At 39.5% G+C, this 17,469-nt stretch overlaps 1 protein-coding gene across 3 annotated transcripts in view; it reads left to right on the top strand.

Annotated features, from left to right (window-relative positions):
* The window catches only part of CRYBG3 (crystallin beta-gamma domain containing 3), a 129,582-nt gene that overhangs the window by 16,712 nt on the left and 95,401 nt on the right, over window positions 1-17,469 (top strand). For all 3 annotated transcript variants that reach the window (XM_043593920.1, XM_043593922.1, XM_043593921.1), the window contains one exon: window positions 1,349-1,415. In XM_043593920.1, coding sequence (XP_043449855.1) covers window positions 1,349-1,415 — 67 coding nt within the window. Of the gene's footprint in view, window positions 1-1,348; window positions 1,416-17,469 lie in introns of those variants that run through there.

Genomic DNA, 17,469 nt, shown 5'->3' on the forward strand with positions numbered 1-17,469 from the left:
TGTCTTTTTATTGTTACCATTTGTTCCCTGTCTACATAATTGCACTGGACATTATGGATAGAAAATCTAACTAGCCTAAATCATGTCTTCTCTTTCTGTTGTGTCTAATCTGAGTTACTGAGACCACCTCCTTTTCATCCCCTCTACCACCAGTCACTATGATGCTCTGTGTTTTCCCCATTTTCCATCATCCCTCCTGCTTTATGCTTGTCCCCTGGCTAAAGGCTTCCCAGTGCTAGTAGGACAAAGATCAAGTTCTGAAACGTGTCAGACAGGTTCTGCATGGTCTGGCAGCCAGTACTTCTGGTATCATTCTCCTCTCTAGCAGGGTTACCTTTGCCTGACACAAGTTGTTGTGCTCCAGTCTTATATTAAAAACAAACAAACAAACAAAACATGGTTTCCTGAAAATGCCGTATTCTCTATTACCCCTCCTTTGTGCCTTCTCTGAGAGCACTTAGCAGGCAGAATTGCTGTTCTTTGCTTCTTCTGTGCTCCATAGTATTTTGTTCTTTGAGCAGTTGTAACTTCTACCAAACTGTAGTTTTAGTTTGTTTGTATATCAGTCTCCCCTACAAGACTGAGTTTTATAAAGACCTTGACCTACTTGTTTTTACATCCTCAAGGCCAAGCATAATCCCTGGCGCATGGCAGACAGTCATGATGATCTTTAGTGGGGAGCTGTTCAATTTGTCCAGCATTATGAAAGTATGAAAATAAGATCGTGTATAGAACAAATATAAAAGTTTATATCTGAAATGTATATGTGCCTAATAGGAAGCATAGTTCATTATGACATAAGGCATCTGTGAAGGTATTCTAGACAAGACAATTGGGAGGTGACTGTCTGGAAAATCAGGTTCTTAAGGTGCCATCTGGGACACATTTGGGGCTAGATAAGCCTGCATCTATTTTTGAGTATTCCCAAAGTTCACTAGATGATCCTATATGTTTATAAAGACTTGCTGAATAGAAATATATTGTATTCCATGTAGCATTCAGTATGGGCATTAAAAAATATATATCAGACTGTGGAAAACCCTAATATAAATAAAATTGTAGAGTGTTAATCATTTCCAAGATAGTTGTACGCTGTTCTTTGTAATGATGATTATCAACATAAGAATGTAGCGCGTGATAGATTCACAAGAATTTCTGAGGCCCAGATGAGTATATTTGAATGTGTTTTCAAGTGTAGAGATTCAAATGAACATATTCTTTTACATATTGTGTGTGAATCCTTTGAGCATTGCACGTGAAGGACCTTTCAGTTTTTACTTTAAACAAAGAAACTGTATTTTGGTAGTTCTCTTTTAATTTCAAAGAAGCTGTGGTTTTTATTTTTCAGTGTTGAAAATGAGCCCATGAGCACAAGTCAGAAAAAGGAAAATGCGCTCTCATCAGAAGCAGTAAAGGTATGGTTTCAAATTAATATTATATTAAGCAAATATTTTTCTTAGTTTCTGCTCCTTTTAGATTCTGCATCTCATTTGACATTTCAAAAAGAGCACTGTATTATTGATGTGTAAATCCAGCCCACCTCTGTTGGACATAGTATGTGGGGCAGGGTGGGGGGAGTGGGCACTGAGAGAGTCGGAGAATGGTGTGCTCATCCCAGCTCTGCCACTAACCTTCTGTGAGGCCTTCAGCTGAGGCACTTAACATCTCAGAGCCTTAGTTTTAGTTCTAAATCTGTGAAATGGATCACCTGATCTCCAGAGTTTCTTTTCCCTAGGACATTCTTTGATTTATGTTGTGTTTTCCCAAACGCTGCTGACATCTAATAGTACTTTAGGCGGGCAGTATTTAACAACATGTTCTTGCATGTTCGTAGTATGTGATGGATATTTTTGATCAGCTCACATATAAACTGGCTTTTTTTTTTTTTTTTTTTTTTGCTTCTACAGGACTAGCACGGAAAGTGTGTAAGCTACACACCTCCCTAGATAGTTACCGATGAGTGTGGTTAAAAATCCTTGAGAATCACTAAACCTTGTGACTTTTTTTTTTTTTTTTTTTACTCATAAGTGGTTTACTAGAAATTGTACATTTGTTTTGTCAGGTGATACGATGCCAGATAGGTGACCAAGTTTTCGTAGCTGTACCACAGTCATGGAGTCTGTTCTCAGTTACTTTCTTCTTACATGATTTGTGACAGTCTATACAGGAGAATGCTTGTACTTCCCATGCATTCCAGAGTAAGTTAGCTTGGTCAGTGGGAGGACCACAAAGTCCAGTGAATTCTTGATTATTGATAGGGGGACTTTTTGTTGTTGTTTGTTTATTTGATAAAGGGAGAGAGAGAGAGAATGAGAATGGGAGTGGGAGAGAAGCAGAGAGAGAAGAGAGGATCTCAAGCAGGCTCTGCGCTGTCAGCACAGAGCCTGATGTAGAGCTTGAACTCTAGAACCCTGAGATCATGACCTGAGCTGAAATCAAGAGTCAGCCGCTTAATTGACTGAGCCACCCAGGCGCCGCCTGATAGGGGGACTTTTTTTTTTTTTTATATATATATATAGATAATTTATTGTCAAATTGGTTTCCATACAACACCCAGTGCTCATCCTAACAGGTGCCCTCCTCAATGCCCATCACCCACTTTCTCCTCTCCCTCACAGGGGGACTTTTAAACATTATATAATTCGAAAGGCATTAGATATGGTTGAGATAAAGTTGTTTTCATTCTTCCCCATCATAGTCAACAATATAAATTTTTTTTTAATTATTTTTAAAATTTTATTTTAGAAAGAATCTCAAGTGGGGGAGAGATTTTTTTTTAACTTTTTTTTTTAACGTTTTATTTATTTTTGAGACAGAGAGAGACAGTATGAACGGGGGAGGGTCAGAGAGAGAGGGAGACACAGAGTCTGAAACAGGCTCCAGGCTCTGAGCGGTCAGCACAGAGCCTGATGTAGGGCTCGAACTTACGGACCGCGAGATCATGACCTGAGCTGAAGTCGGCCGCTTAACCGACTGAGCCACCCAGGTGCCCCTTGATTCTTTTTTTTTTTTAATTTTTTGAAATATAATTTTTGAGAGAGAGAGGAACAGTGTGAGTGGGGGGGTGAGAGGGGCAAAGAGAGAGGGAGACACAGAATTAAGTAGGCTTCAGGCTCTGAGCTGTCAGCACAGAGCCTGATGTGGGGCTCAAACCCATGAGCCATGAGGTCATGACCTGAGCCATGATTGCGCCACCCAGGTGCCTGGAGGTGGGGAGGAAGAGAGAGGGAGGGAGGGGGAAAGGGAGAGGGAGGGAGGAAGATATTCTTAAGCAGGTCTCATGCTCAATGCGGAGACAAAATGGGGTTTGATCCTCGGATCCTGGGATCATAACCTGAGCTGAAATCAAGAGCCAGACACTCAACCAACTGAGCTACCCAGGCCCCCCTAAATTTTTTTGAAATAAAATATCAGGATCTGATTTTTTTTTTTAACTTTATTGAAAGAAAAAAATCAGGATTACTTTGCTTTCTTTATCTTTCTTCATTTCTGAAGAAGTGACAGTCAGTGACTATTAGATCCTGCTTTAAGGTTTTGTAACATTTCTGCCTACTCCTCTCCTACCTCCTCAACCAGTTGTTAGCCAACCTGATGGTTGACCACTGCGTGGGCTTTGTAGCTTTCTTCTTCTTCAGTTTTTGCATGCCTTGAGTTGCCTTACTTCAAGATTTTTACTTCTCTTGGTGTACATGCAGCCTTGCTCTTATGTTGTTTTACAGGAAATATTTTCTTTTGAGATCTCAAACTTCAAGGTTTCTTTGGCTGCTAACTCCTGTCATTCCATCTTCTAATCCCTCATTGCCTCATTGTACCTGTTCCTTAACCTTCACCAAACATTCCTGCTCTCCTTGCTGTGCCTCCCTTGTCTTGGTCTCTACTTGTTTTCCCACATAGCCTGTAACTGATACTGTACTACTTCAGCTATAATCTCACTAAAAAAAAACCTTCACTCTTCAAACTTGGTCTTCCCTATAGTCTTTCTTTCTACTTGCAGACAAAGGCCCACCTTTGTAGATATGGTGAATATATATGTGGGGCAAATATAGCAGCTGGGCCTCTGTTATTACAGTCTTTCTATCCGTTCTTAATATCTTGGTTTGAATACCCAAGATAATTTCAGTTTGGGATCTGTGTTCCCAAGTAAATATGGTCCACAGTCCCAAGATTGTTTCTCTTATGATTTGAGGCTTATTGGATTACTTACACACGGGCAGTCCACTGAGCTCATATTGGAAGGGCATCACGACACTCTCACTGGAGTGGCCTGAGCATTTTGGTCCTTTGGAAACTGTTAGTAAGATTTCTTCAACCTAGCCACACAGATCCAGTGGTTTAGATACCTATTTCTGCCATGCATAAAAAATATGTATTTTGATAATACCAATAGTCAACACCATTCCTTCAGGGAAAAAATGGGTCAGCAACAATATTTATGATCTTGTTGTTGTAAATAGTCTCAATTTAAGTATTTTCAGAAGCAAGTGGAATAAAACATGCATATTTGTTTTCTTTCTAATAAGTAGTTTTCTGAAACACAGCACTCCACTGTAATGTGACATTTGTTACCATGCTTCCATCTTATTAATCTGAATTTTATGATAATGCCTTCTGTGATGAGGAAAAATATGCAGCATTTTTCCTGTTGAGTCTGAAATGTAACAGATTTATGAATAATAAATGTTATGTTTCCTTTTGTATTTGATTTTGAGATGCCAAATCAAGATGTTGAAGATTGTTTAGTTGTAAGTTTAAGCTACAAAATTTAATTGTATTTTTCAAACAACTAAAGACTATAGAAGCTTGATACCATGTCTGGACATCATTATATTCTTAGCTGTCACTTATATGCCATATAAGTTTTGCTGTTTTGCGAACATTGGTAGCTATTTCTAACACTTGGATTTGTCATTCCACTGATAAATTTATTTCTTTTATATGAATTAGGTTTCTATGGCTGGCAAAACTTGTAGATACTTAGTCCATATTCTCCCTTTATTTTTCTATGGGGTCTACAGTCTTCGGTCTTGTAGCCTTAGACACCTACTCTTGGTGCATTCACGCCTACTGTTATTTAAAAGAGTGGGAGACATGTTCTCATTCTCTGCTGCCAGCTACCAACTTAAGAGGAGTTGTCATCCCTTGTTGCCTTCCAAGGATAAACTTCCTTGGGCCCCTTTCTAGTGGTTTGGTCTCTTATTTCCTGCCTTCTCTTGGACCTTGCCTTGACTGTCCCTCCCTCCATCTTCGCTGGCTTCTGTTTCTCTTCTTGTTTTGTTTTGTTTCTTTTTGTGGGTCTGGTTTCTTTTCAGTCTATCATTTCACTTCACTCCCTGTTTCTACCCAAAAGTTTCTTATGAAAGTCTGTTTCAATCATTGTTAAATTCTTGATCCTTTCAATTAGATTCCTATCTCTTTTCTAGTTTCCTCAGACATGGAAAGCTTAGTACTGTGCCTGGTATACATGTCATAAATACTCAGTAAGTGGTTAAATGAGTAAAAGTCATCCCATGAAACCAGTGACATCTTGCTAACCACAGTCAGTAGTCTTTTCTTAATTCTTAGTTTATTTAACCTATTGAGGCACTTAATTTTCCAGGTCTTGTCTTCTTTACAGAGATTTATTTTTTTATCTTTGCTTCCATAATATCATACTTTGTTTTATTTCCTGCCTCTGGTGAATACCTTCTGTTTCCTTCTGATTTTCTGGCTAAATGACTTTTCATATAGATGTTTCTCAAAGTCCTAGGTCTTCCTCAATGTCAGTCTTCCGAAGTAATTATCTTTCAGTCTTATTATTTTATTTTTTTGGCTCTCACATCTCTATTTGACATCGCTTTTTAACTCCAGACTTGAGCATCAGTGTTCCAGACATTTCTGCATGGATGGCCTTTGATACCTCAAATTCAGTCTGCCCAAAAGTCTTGCTATCTTCAGAGATGTTCTCTATATGTATTTGGTTGGGAGGTGAAGGTGATGGGAGGTAGGAAGGATCCTTCAACTGCTTAGGAAAGGGGAAGAGCCCTGGGCTCATGTATTCTGTCCGAATATTTTCAACCAAACTCTTTACTTTTTATCCTGTGTCTCACACTGTCCTAAGCGGTACCTAGTGTCTTTAAAACCTGACCTTTTTCAGGTTGTCCATGGACTAGATTGTTTCCTTCATGATCAGAGCTCCCCCTTGGAGACAGTTGGGTAGAAGCTTCCTGTGGTCATTTACCCTACCTCCAGCTGCCTTTGCCTTCTAAACATTTTTTGAAATCTCTGATCTGCTAATATCTATTCTCTTCCTCTCTTTGTATTTATAACTTAAACATTTCCTTTACTATCATTTTGTAATGTTTTGTACAAGAGAAACAGTATGTGTGCTTCATCAACAGTGCTGATTAGAATTTTTGTCTTTTTATAATTGAAGAAAGTGAATCTCAAAGATTGTCACTTAACAAACCTATGCTGTTAGTGTGAGGAGACGAGAATTCAGATACAGTTCTGTATAATGTTCCGCATTTGTGAACTTAATTTATAAGATATATTCATAAACTAGATTTACCAAAAAGAAATCTTATTAAAAAATTAGATTCTATTTTCAGAAATGAGTCATTAGCTAAGTAAAGTGAATTAAATTTGGACCATAGGTTACAGATTCTCCAACCCAGTCCTAAATAAATTGATGGTTATTAGGCCTGTTCTCAATAGCTTGACATCTGCTTTATATAAAATTTAACTTTTTTCCCATCTTAGAACTGCTGCTTATAACTAATCATAAAACTTTCGTGAAGTTTCTAGAGTGGTTTTTAACAGGCGGTTTATAGATGCCTATGATGTACCTATGAATAATCAAGGAGTATCAGTCTAGTGCATATTACTATGATTTATGATTCATAACATCTATTTTTAATCCTGTGAATAAGTCACTTAACAACAAAGACTCATACTTTTTTTTTTTTAATGTTTATTTATTTATTTTGAGAGAGGGAAAGAACATAAGCTGGGGAGGGGCAGAGAGAGGGAGAGAGAGAATCCCAAGCAGGATCTGCGCTGTCAGTGCGAAGCCTGCCATGGTGCTAGAACCCATGAACCCCAAGGTCATGACCTGAACTGAAATCAAGAGTTGACCACTTAACTGAGCCACCCAGACCCCCCCACACACACATTTTTTTTTTTTAACTATTGCCAGGTAAAGATGGGAAAATTGTAGCTCAGGAAGTTCTTATTGAAGAGAAATAGTCACTAACTGTTCTTTCTACTAATCTATTGAGTGTACAGTGCTGTTTAGTAAGATGGACATACTCAATATATACATCTGTTCATATTTTGATATGCGTAACTCTTCCTTCCTTATTGGTCTCTTTCACCTTTTTCTTGGCCGAAAGTGAAATGATAGCCAAATTTAAATGTGTTAAATGTTTTCTTGGTTAGGCTAGGGGGAAGTTGCTTACTGGAGTAATTTTTTAAATAAATTATGGCCTTAATAAATGCTTGCTATCTTTTTTCTCAGCAATACAGATAATAGCAGCACTAAAACGTCAGTTTTGTGTAGAGATTTTCAAATTTTTCTTTTTCAATTTTTTTTAATGTACTTACTTATTTTTGAAGGAGAGAGGGACAGAGCATGAGCAGGGAAGGGGCAGAAAGAGAGGGAGACACAGAATCCAAAGCAGGCTCCAGGCACTGAGCTGTCAGCACAGAGCCCGATGGGGGCTCAAACTCACGAATTGTGAGAGATGACCTGAGCTGAAGTCGGTCGCTTAACCGACTGAGCTGCCCAGGCGCCCCCAATTTTTTTTTTCAAATACAAGAACTCTTTAAAAAAAAATTCAATTGTAATCACTTTTGGAACCCATTTATAAATAGATTAAAGCTTTAGTTGATAGGAATGTTGATGATGGAATGAGTTGTCTCATAGTGAGCCACTACTTATCTGCCTCTGCCAACCATGGGCCTCCTTGGAAAAGTTTTAAAATTACATGTGCAGTGATGGAAAGAACAGTCTTTGGAATCAGACAGATCTGGGCTTAAATCCCAGCTTTCCATGTGATAGTTTTGTAATCTTGGAAAATTTACTCAACTTCTTTGAACTTTGGTTTGCTGATCTGCAGTGGGAGTATGTGGAAGGTTGTTCAAATCCTGTTTCATAGAAGTGCTTTGGAATTAACCAAGATAACACATACAGCACTACCTGATGCTGGACACAAAATAGGTACTCAGGAAAAGAGCTGCCTTCTTGCCGTATAAAGTCTAGCTGAAACTTAGAAATGACTCTTTGAGAATGATGCTGACTTTTTCTGGGTGAATAGTATAGAAGTAGTTACTAGAAACATTAACTCTCTATCGCATTTGAAAAGAAGGCACACATGGAGGTACACACATTGAAATTTAGCCAGAAGTAAAAAATTCTCAGCCCTTAATTCCTTCTATAAAGACTGAGGCTGTCAGGTGCCCGAAGTGGAGATTGCACTGTGTATCACTGTGTAGTCCAGATGACCAAAGGAACTGCCAGGGCCAGAGCCTGTCAGTGTGGCTGGTGCTGGTCTTGGGCCTTGATCCTTAGAGTTCCGGGTGTTGAATGTAGTATAAGGTATCTGGTTTGATTTGTGGCAGCTCCATTCTGTCAGAGACCAGTAGTGGTCCTGTTTTGTGGTATGATGGAGTACCTTATCAAATGGAAGCTGTCTATGAAAGGTTATCTACATACTCCAGATTTCTGTGAGTAAATTTTCCTCCATGGGTGCCACATACTGATTTGAGAACATTAGAAGGGGGTTCCAGAAAGCTCTCATAGAATTAAAAACATTTATTCTTCTGGCCCAGTGTTTTCATCAGAGAAATCTTGATACCATAACAGAAAGGAGTGGCCTTTCTCCTATCTTATGTCATTTGGTTCCTCTTTCTTCTTTCCTTACACACCTGCCCTGGTTGATTGAATTTCTACCTACATCTTAACACTTGACAAGGCTCACATCTGTCCTTCCAGCCCAATGTGTTCTCCTGAGCTTTAGGGTAAGAGAGCCAATTCTTTGCACCTTTCCTGTCAGTGTCACTGGGTATAAGATTTGATGGTCTCAAAGTTAAACTCAGTCTATTTTATTCTAATTTCCTTCTCTTCTGTATTCCCTATCTTGCTTCAAGGTGCCACCAATTACCCTATCTTGACATCTGGAAATGAATCTGTCATTTTGTCTCTTCATTGTGCCAGGGACCATCAACAGCCCTTTCTTCCTGTCCATACCCATTGCTACTCTATAGCTGAAACTTTTCTTATTTTAGACCGGCAGTTTTTTACTCTTATGTTTTTTTTTCCTCTGACACAGATGATAGATGACTGTCTTGGGTCACCTGTGGTTATGGGCACTTGTTTGGTACACTATATATAACTACATCACTTTGTCAGAAATTACATGGAAATGAAAAACTGAAAGTATCATCACAGATAAAACTTGATTTCATGCTAGAGCATTGAAATTTATTTATTTATTTTGAGAGAGAGCACAAGCAGGGGAGGGGGAGAAAGAGAGAGAATCCCAAGCAGGTTCTGCAGGGTCAGTGCAGAGCCTTATGTGGCCCTTGAATTCATGAAACTGTGAAATCATGACCTAAGCCTAAGTCAAGAGTCAGATGCTTAACTGAGTAAACCACCCAGGCACCCCCCCCCATTCTAGAATATTATTTGTAAGTGAAATTTCAGCTTTTTAAAAATGTATTTTTTAGAGACAGAGTGTGAGCAGGGGAGGGGCAGAGAGGGAGACACAGAATCCGAAGCAGCTCCAGGCTCTGAGCTGTGAGCACAGAGCCCAATGTGGGGTTCAACTCACAGACCATGAGATCATGACCTGAGCCGAAATCAAACGCTTAACTGACTGAGCCACCCAAGTGCCCCAAACTTCAGCTTTTAAACTAATTTTAGTAATAAATTATTTGTGACATCTCAGAACTCATCACAGCACAGATATGTCATGACTAAAAGTTGCAGATAACTTATTATGTTAAACAATAACCAGATTAGTCAGGGTGAAACAGTTGATGTCCAACTGGCTGGCCTGTTCTAATTTTTTAGTGGAAAAATAATTCTGTGATAAAAATGTAATATTACCTTTCAAACAAAAATTCTTTTAACAATAAGGGTATAAATAGCTCACCTTTGCACCTTACCATTAGTTGTGAAACCCATTTATTGGAAAAAAGTATTCATGTAAATATGTTTCAATAGTTTATAGTTAATTAAACAACATCCCACAAATTAAATCCATTATGATGAAAGTAAATAGTGATTTTGATTAAAAATTTTAGCACTACTTAAACTATAGCTAACTCAGGATATCAGTAAAAATCTGATAATAAATATCTCCCTCAAAACTCAAGAAATAGTAACTATTGGTGGTAGAATTTCAGAATTTGGCAAATTTGTCAGGTAATGTGTTAACAGCCAGATGTCTTAGCAAACCAACCAGAATTCTCTAGTAAGCAGCTGTTTTTTTTAGTTTATGAGTGTCAGATTTTAGTACCTGTTAATAATTTAGGTGATAGTCTTCCTCTTGGTGAAACCATATAAAATTGTTTGCCTTTACCTTGTGGTGGCAGGGAAAACAGGATGGTAGGGATGTTTATTGGAAGAACATGTACATAGGTGATTTTCATTCTGAAAAACTTGAGTTGTATGAGAAATTTCCCAGGCAAAGAGGACAAGGAATAAGCGGTCTCAGCAGTGGGAATAGCATTATTGCAAGGACGTTCTGTAGTAAGAAGAAGAGGGGAGAGAGGAGATGGAGAAGGACTGAATGGGGATGGATATGATGACATTAGACATTGCAAGCATTGTGAGTGGCAAGAGATGAAATTGGAGAAAGACACAGGGGCCTCCACCCACCAGTACCTTGAGTGACATACTTGAGAGTTTGGATTTTATCCTGACAGCAATGCATAGCCTTTAAAGGTCTTTAAGGATGATCAGATTTGAATTCTAAAAGACTGTTCTAGTTTTTATGTGGAGAGTAGACTGGGGACAGTGCAAGCAAGGAAACAGATTAAGTCACTGCTGGAAGTATTCTAGGGGAGAGGTCATGGTATCCTGATGATTTTGTCTGACTTTTTAACAAATGGGAATGTTAAGGTTTGCAGAAAAAGGAAGAGTGGAAACCAAGCATAGGTCAGTTTTGGATGTGTTTAGCTAGAGGTTCCAGTGAAGTATCCAGGTGGATATGGATGGTGAATTGATAGTTATAACTAATATATCAGATATACTGTCTGAGCTACAAATAAAAATCTGGGAATCCTCTGATTAATCTGTGGGAAATGAAACCGGATAAGATGATCATGAAGGTAAAGCAGTCCTAGGCTAGAAATTGGAGCAACATGTTACATAAGGGATGGCTAGAATGATGTGAACTGGAAGGAGATGGAAAAAGTTTAGAGAAGAAGGTAAATCTCAGAGTAATGTCATAGAAGCCAAAGGAAGATTGGTTATCAGGAAGGGATTAAATCTCACATTCTGCAGACACTCATGTAAGAGCAGGATGAGGCGGGGGGAAAGTGTATTAGCAAGTAGGACAGTGTATTTTAGAGATTGTGGTCAGCACAACTGGGGAGGAAACTAGATTATGCAAGCGCTTAAGGAGTGATTTGGGAGGAAAGGGGAAAGAAGATGGTGAGAGTTAGGAATCCTTTTTTGAGGAGGTTGTTAGTAAAGAGTGGAGAGGGCTTTCCTTGGACATTTACTTATGAACGGTGGGCTAACAGAAGGGGCAGATGAGGAACTTTAATTCCCAAGGAGACAACAAGGACTCAACTGGTGCCGTGGTGGAGAAATTCGCCTTGGGTGAGGAGTCCTTCCTTCATGAAGAGCATCAGTGAAGGAAGGCGCACAGATCCTGCTAGAGTCAGAGCTGTGAGGGATCATCTGCATGAAAGAGAGGGTAGGGGCTCTGCTGAGCAAGTCTGTGGGATAGTGAAGGGAGTAAGAGAGGTGGGAAGTAGCTGCTGTGGAAAATGAGGAAAGAGTACAGACAGATTTCCAGCAGAGGCTGTAAATTGTGAATTATTGGCTGCCTGTATCTGCATAGCATGCATATACTTGGGGCTTTTTAAAGCAAGACTCATTCGCTTAGGCAGAAAAGATAAAACTGGAAATTTTCTGGGTGGGGATGGCCAAGGAATAAAACAAAGAGACTTTGAGGTTATTCGTCATGTGAGGGCCAGATAGAAAATACAGGAAAATTTGTGGGAACTGAAAGGGACAGTGTAAGAGAGGACAGAAGCTGTGATGAGGCAGGGGACAGTGTGGTAAGACAGCCGGAAAGATGAGAAGGTGGGGACACTGGGGAATGCTTGAGATGGAGTTTCAGAGGTGACACAGTCATGGGTAACCACTAGGGTCAGAGTTAACCAAAGAGGCAAGAAAAGTGGCGTTGGAAGTCACTGGAGTTGAGGGCGCTAAGGATCTGTGAGTCAGGGTGTCTGAAGTATTACCCTTGCTATGTGCAGTAAAGGCAGAGTCTGAGGTAGAAAGGATGAAGTCAGATGCTTGACACGGTAAAGGAAGAGTCACCTGGCTCTTCACTGTTTTCCACTCAACAGTCTCTATGGTGACACACTCTACCCGGTGACCTTTTTGACCTTATGTCCTGTGCTAATCACAATGTTGGGACAGCACCTGCCACCTGTTCCCTGCTATAGACTGCTCATAGGAGGTGATACACTCCAATACTAGTTAGACCTGCAAACAAATTCTTACATCACTAGAATGTGGGTTTCATGAAAGCAGTGCTCTTGGTGGTTGTTTGTTTGTTTTGTTGTTTTTACTGTTGCATCTAAACACCTGGAATGGTATCCTTTTGTTCGTTATTTACTTACTGAATGAGTGAATGCTTTCAAGTTTGCCTTGACCCTAACTGCTACTTGGTATACCCATTTCAGCCAATTACTACTACATTCCCCAAAAACAATCTTCCAGGTGTTCTCTATTTGGGGAACCCAAATCCCAGCTCCACCTGTGTGTCCCTCCTTTGGCTTGTTATCTCTCCTCTCACTTTACTGAGGTCACAGCCACTTGTTGGACCTTGATCTTTGGCTTCTCCCCTCACAGCATTGCTCAGGTCTTAGCCACTTCCTTACCTCTTTACCTGGAAGGGGGAAATGTCTCTACTCTTCTCTAAGGATAATACTTGCCCTTTATTATTATTAGAAGTATTAGAGACTATACTGGTCTCTATCTTACTTTGTGCTTTTTATTCTGGAACCTGCCATCCTTCTCTCTTGTATAGCAGTTACTCCCTTTCCAGTAGGTGCAGAGCCGATCCACAGAACAGGATCACAAAGCCATCTAGGGGTACCTGGGTGGCTCAGTCCGTTGGGTGTCTGACTTTGGCTCAGGTCATGATCTCACGGTTTGTGAGTTTGAGCCCTACATCAGGCTCTGTGCTGACAGCTCAGCTGCCTGGAGCCTGCTTCAGATTCTGTCTCCCCCTCTGTCTCTGTTCTTCCCCCACTCACACTCCATCTCTCTCTCTCTCTCAAAAATAAATAAAGATTAAAGAAAATTTTTTTAAAAAATACATCTATTCTGTCTTGGACCTTAAACTCTCATATTCTGTCTTTCCTTTTTTTTTTTTTTCTTTTTTAAAGTTAAAAAACTTCTCAGAGTGCTCCCTTCTATTTATGGACTGTTCCTATTCCCTTGTTTAACTACTACTCCTGGCTTAACACCTTGAGTTGGAGGCTGTACTCGCAAGTTCCTGAGTTGTTGCAACTATTTCTTCTGCATTCTTAGGGCTTCTCTATAGTCCTAGTTCCTCATTTACTAACTCAACAACTATTGGAGAGCACCTCTTATTGTCAGGAACATTTCAAGTGCTAGAGACACTACACTGTATAAAATAGACAAAAATCCCTGCACTTGCAGTTTTTACTTTCTATAGGAAGAAACAGATATTAAATAATATAAGTGTATGTGTGTGTGTATTTGATATTGGCAAGTACAAAGGAGAAAAATCAGAGAGGATACTGGCACTTTCATAGTGGAGGAATTTACTATTTTAGCATGACTGGGGAAGGTTTCAATGAAGAGATGACTCTCCAATAAAGGTCTGAACGGGAGTGAGTCATACAGCTATGTGGGGGAAGAACATTCTAAGCAGAAAGAGTAGACGTACAATTCCTGAGGTATGAGTGTACCTAATGTTTTTGAAGAACAGTGGGAGAGGATAGTCACCTTTCTTGCCCTCACATTGGCATTTGTCATTTAGTCCCCATTTGCTTTTAGAAATCTTCGTTGTCCTTTGCAACCAGTATTCTGGAGGGATGAGCTGGTCTGGTTTTTGCCTTTTCCGTCACTCAGTCATTTCTTCTCTATTTGCACCTTTTTAAAATCTTTTTTCCTGAGGGCTCTTTTGTTGGTCCCCCCCTTTATCCTGCACACACTGTGTTTTGCCAAAGTGCATTCTTAAACTATGCTTCTGAGTATTTTCCAGACATCTCAACTTGTACATCACCAGGGGACCAAAAATTCAATGTATTTGCCATCTAAGTAATTTGTTGCCTTATCTCCTCCCAACCCCACAAAGGCCCTAATCTCACCTCTCCTATTTCCCATATCCATTTTTTGACTTTACTCAAATAGTTGCCCACTTTAGAAAACTTAGTTGTCTCTGACTTTGTTGTCCCTCTCCCTCTGCTTCTGTGAGTCATCTTATCAACCTCATTCTCTATTCTCTTTACCCCAGTCTTCTTCAGCCTCACCACTGGCATGACAAACACAGTTCATACTTCTGTTTTTGAACATACTGTACTGTGTGTCTAGGATGCTCTTCTCAGCCTTTAGGAGCAAGCTCAGATGTTCCCTCCTCCTTGCAGTGGATTCTCCCCATGCACAGTCAAGTTCATTGTATCCTCCATTGTGTGCATACCTCTTCTAAGCCCCACACAGTGGCACAGTGATAACCATCTTGCCTAAACTATAAGCACGTTGAGGCTGAAGCTACATTTCACTAATCAGTGTCCCTAATGCTTTCCTATGCTTCCATGTATTGGGGACATAGCAAAGAGAGTAGAGAGATGGATGAAATTGACCTAAGGGCACTGCATTGCAACAAATCGTGTATGAAGGAAAAAAATGTCCCAGTTCCCCAGATAACATATGCCTTCGTCAGTAGCCTTTGTATGTTATGTTCAGAATACCAACATCTTTGAGAACAACTGGAATTGATGTTTTGTTTGCTTGGATCCTGACTGCTTTCATTCTACTCCTTGGAACATTGGCAGACAGTCCTGCTGGCAGGCAGCACTGGCCCTAGCTTGTGGCAGGCTGAATTTTATTGTTGTTTAGGCTGAGGGGAAAGAGCAGCTGTTTCAGATCAGACTTAAAATTTTAATTATATAAATATAGAATTTATTGTGTTACTTTGAATAGCAGTACACTTTTCTGCTAGTTTTTGTTTCTAGATTTAGATACTTTTTTTTTCTTGTTATAAACAAATTTCTCGTGAGATTTAGGGAGAAATTAAGCAATGGAGACATCTAAGGACAAAAAAAAATGCTCTTCAGTAAACTGAAGATACAGAGATTCTAGAATAGCAAAGAAGCTGAAAATTGGGGGGCATCTGGGTGACTCAGTTAAGTGTCCTACTCTTGGTTTCAGCTCAGGTCATGATCTCACAGTTCATGAGTTCGAGCCCCGGGTCTGGCTTTGCACTGACAGTGCAGAGCCTGCTTGGGATTCTCTCTCTCCCCCTCTCCCTTTGCCCGTCCCTGGCTTGCTCTCTCTCTTTCTCTCTGTAAAAATAAATAAACATTAAAATTAAAAATATATATACTTAAATACTGAAAATTGGGAAGGAAAAACAAACGATTGTTTTAAAAAATTATGTATAACTCTAAAAAGGTTAAGTGTAAATGCTTTCACTTAGCAAACATATCTTTTTTTGTTGTTTAGAAAGCAGTCTACAGTATTTTGAAAGGAATTATCAAGTAAAAAATGATAGTTGAGGCAGTGAAATAGTTTTTTTTTTCCTTAGTGTGTGCACACATGTGAGCAGGGGAGAGGGGCAGGGGGGAGAGCGAGAGAAACCCAGGCAGGCTCTATGGTAAGTGCGGAGCCCAACACAGGGCTCGATCCCACGACCCTGGGATCATGACCTCAGCCGGTATCAAGAGTCAGATGCCTATATAGTATTTTTGACAGAAATTATTCTTGGGATTTTATTGATGTCAAAAAATGTAATCTCCATATTCTCTTAATTTTCCTGTTTTTAAAAAAAATCCATTGCCCAATTTTATAAGACTTGTGAATCTTTAAAGCATTTTAAGAATATTTACAATATTCTAATGAATGGCCTATAGTTTACTCCTTTCAAATAGCTACCCAGGAAGAGCAGTCATTCATACTAACTATAGAAAAAAAAAATCACCATTCTGTTCATATTACAGTCTTAGTTCCTTTTGACAGGAAGAAATGTTGTAGCTGATAATTACAACAAATTAAATGGCATAAAGAACAAAAAAATGTATATCTTAATACACAGAAGCATTTTCAAAATGTCAGCTAGCATTTCTCTTGCCAAACTAAGAGGCTCTTTATGCTGTTTTTGGGAGGAGAGGGCACAACTGATTTATAACGCAGGCTCCCATGATGAGCAGAAACTTGGAGGGATGAGGTGGCGATGTGTGGGATCAAGTTGCAGTTGAAACCAGTAAAAGGTGAGACTTTGAGTGACTCTGGAAGGTTGATGATATTCTAAATGTAGAGACTCACAAGTTTTATTAAGCTCCTGACACATAGAAAAAGAATGCTATCTGTGTATTTCCTCAAAAATATCCTCTGACTCCCAAGGTGGGAACAAACTTAAAATACTGTTTGCTTGAAATTAATTTCCAGGGCTTATAGGTTCTAAACATTTTCTCAAGCTTGAATATGCTAAATTTTATTAGCAGTTAGTGGAACACTTCTTTAAACTGTTTTGAATTCGAATTAAAATATGGGACAAGTTAAATAACATTATAATTATGATGCTCTTGCCTGCTTGAGGATCAGCCTCTTACTAAAACTTTATCGTGTGAACGTACAGTGCCCTAAGGTGGTTTTACCTTGGTGTACCGACCTTTCTCTGACTCGCACTTGAGCTTTCCTTTTATGAGAACTAGTGAGCTTGACATCTGACAGATACTGTCAGACAGACATTCCTTTTACAAGTAGGTGAGCAGGCACAGGCTGAGTTGGCACATGGGCATAAAGGAAAGAGTGTGACATGGAATGTCGATACAGCAGCTCAGTCTTTCCTCACAGAGAGTGCACATGAATATGCTTTGCTTTCCTAGTAACTTAACTATGAGCAGGTGAAACACACCTGCAGAACTGTTTAACATCTGCAGGAATTCCCAGTACTGCCCAGGCTTTGCATTAATGCACATCTCAGGGTTTTGTGTTTTACTATTAAGGATAGTGGACTTTCCTCTGAATTGATAGACCATGTTGCTGTCTTTCCT

The sequence above is a fragment of the Prionailurus bengalensis genome, chromosome C2 (assembly GCF_016509475.1).
Source record: "Prionailurus bengalensis isolate Pbe53 chromosome C2, Fcat_Pben_1.1_paternal_pri, whole genome shotgun sequence".
Taxonomy (NCBI): domain Eukaryota; kingdom Metazoa; phylum Chordata; class Mammalia; order Carnivora; family Felidae; genus Prionailurus; species Prionailurus bengalensis.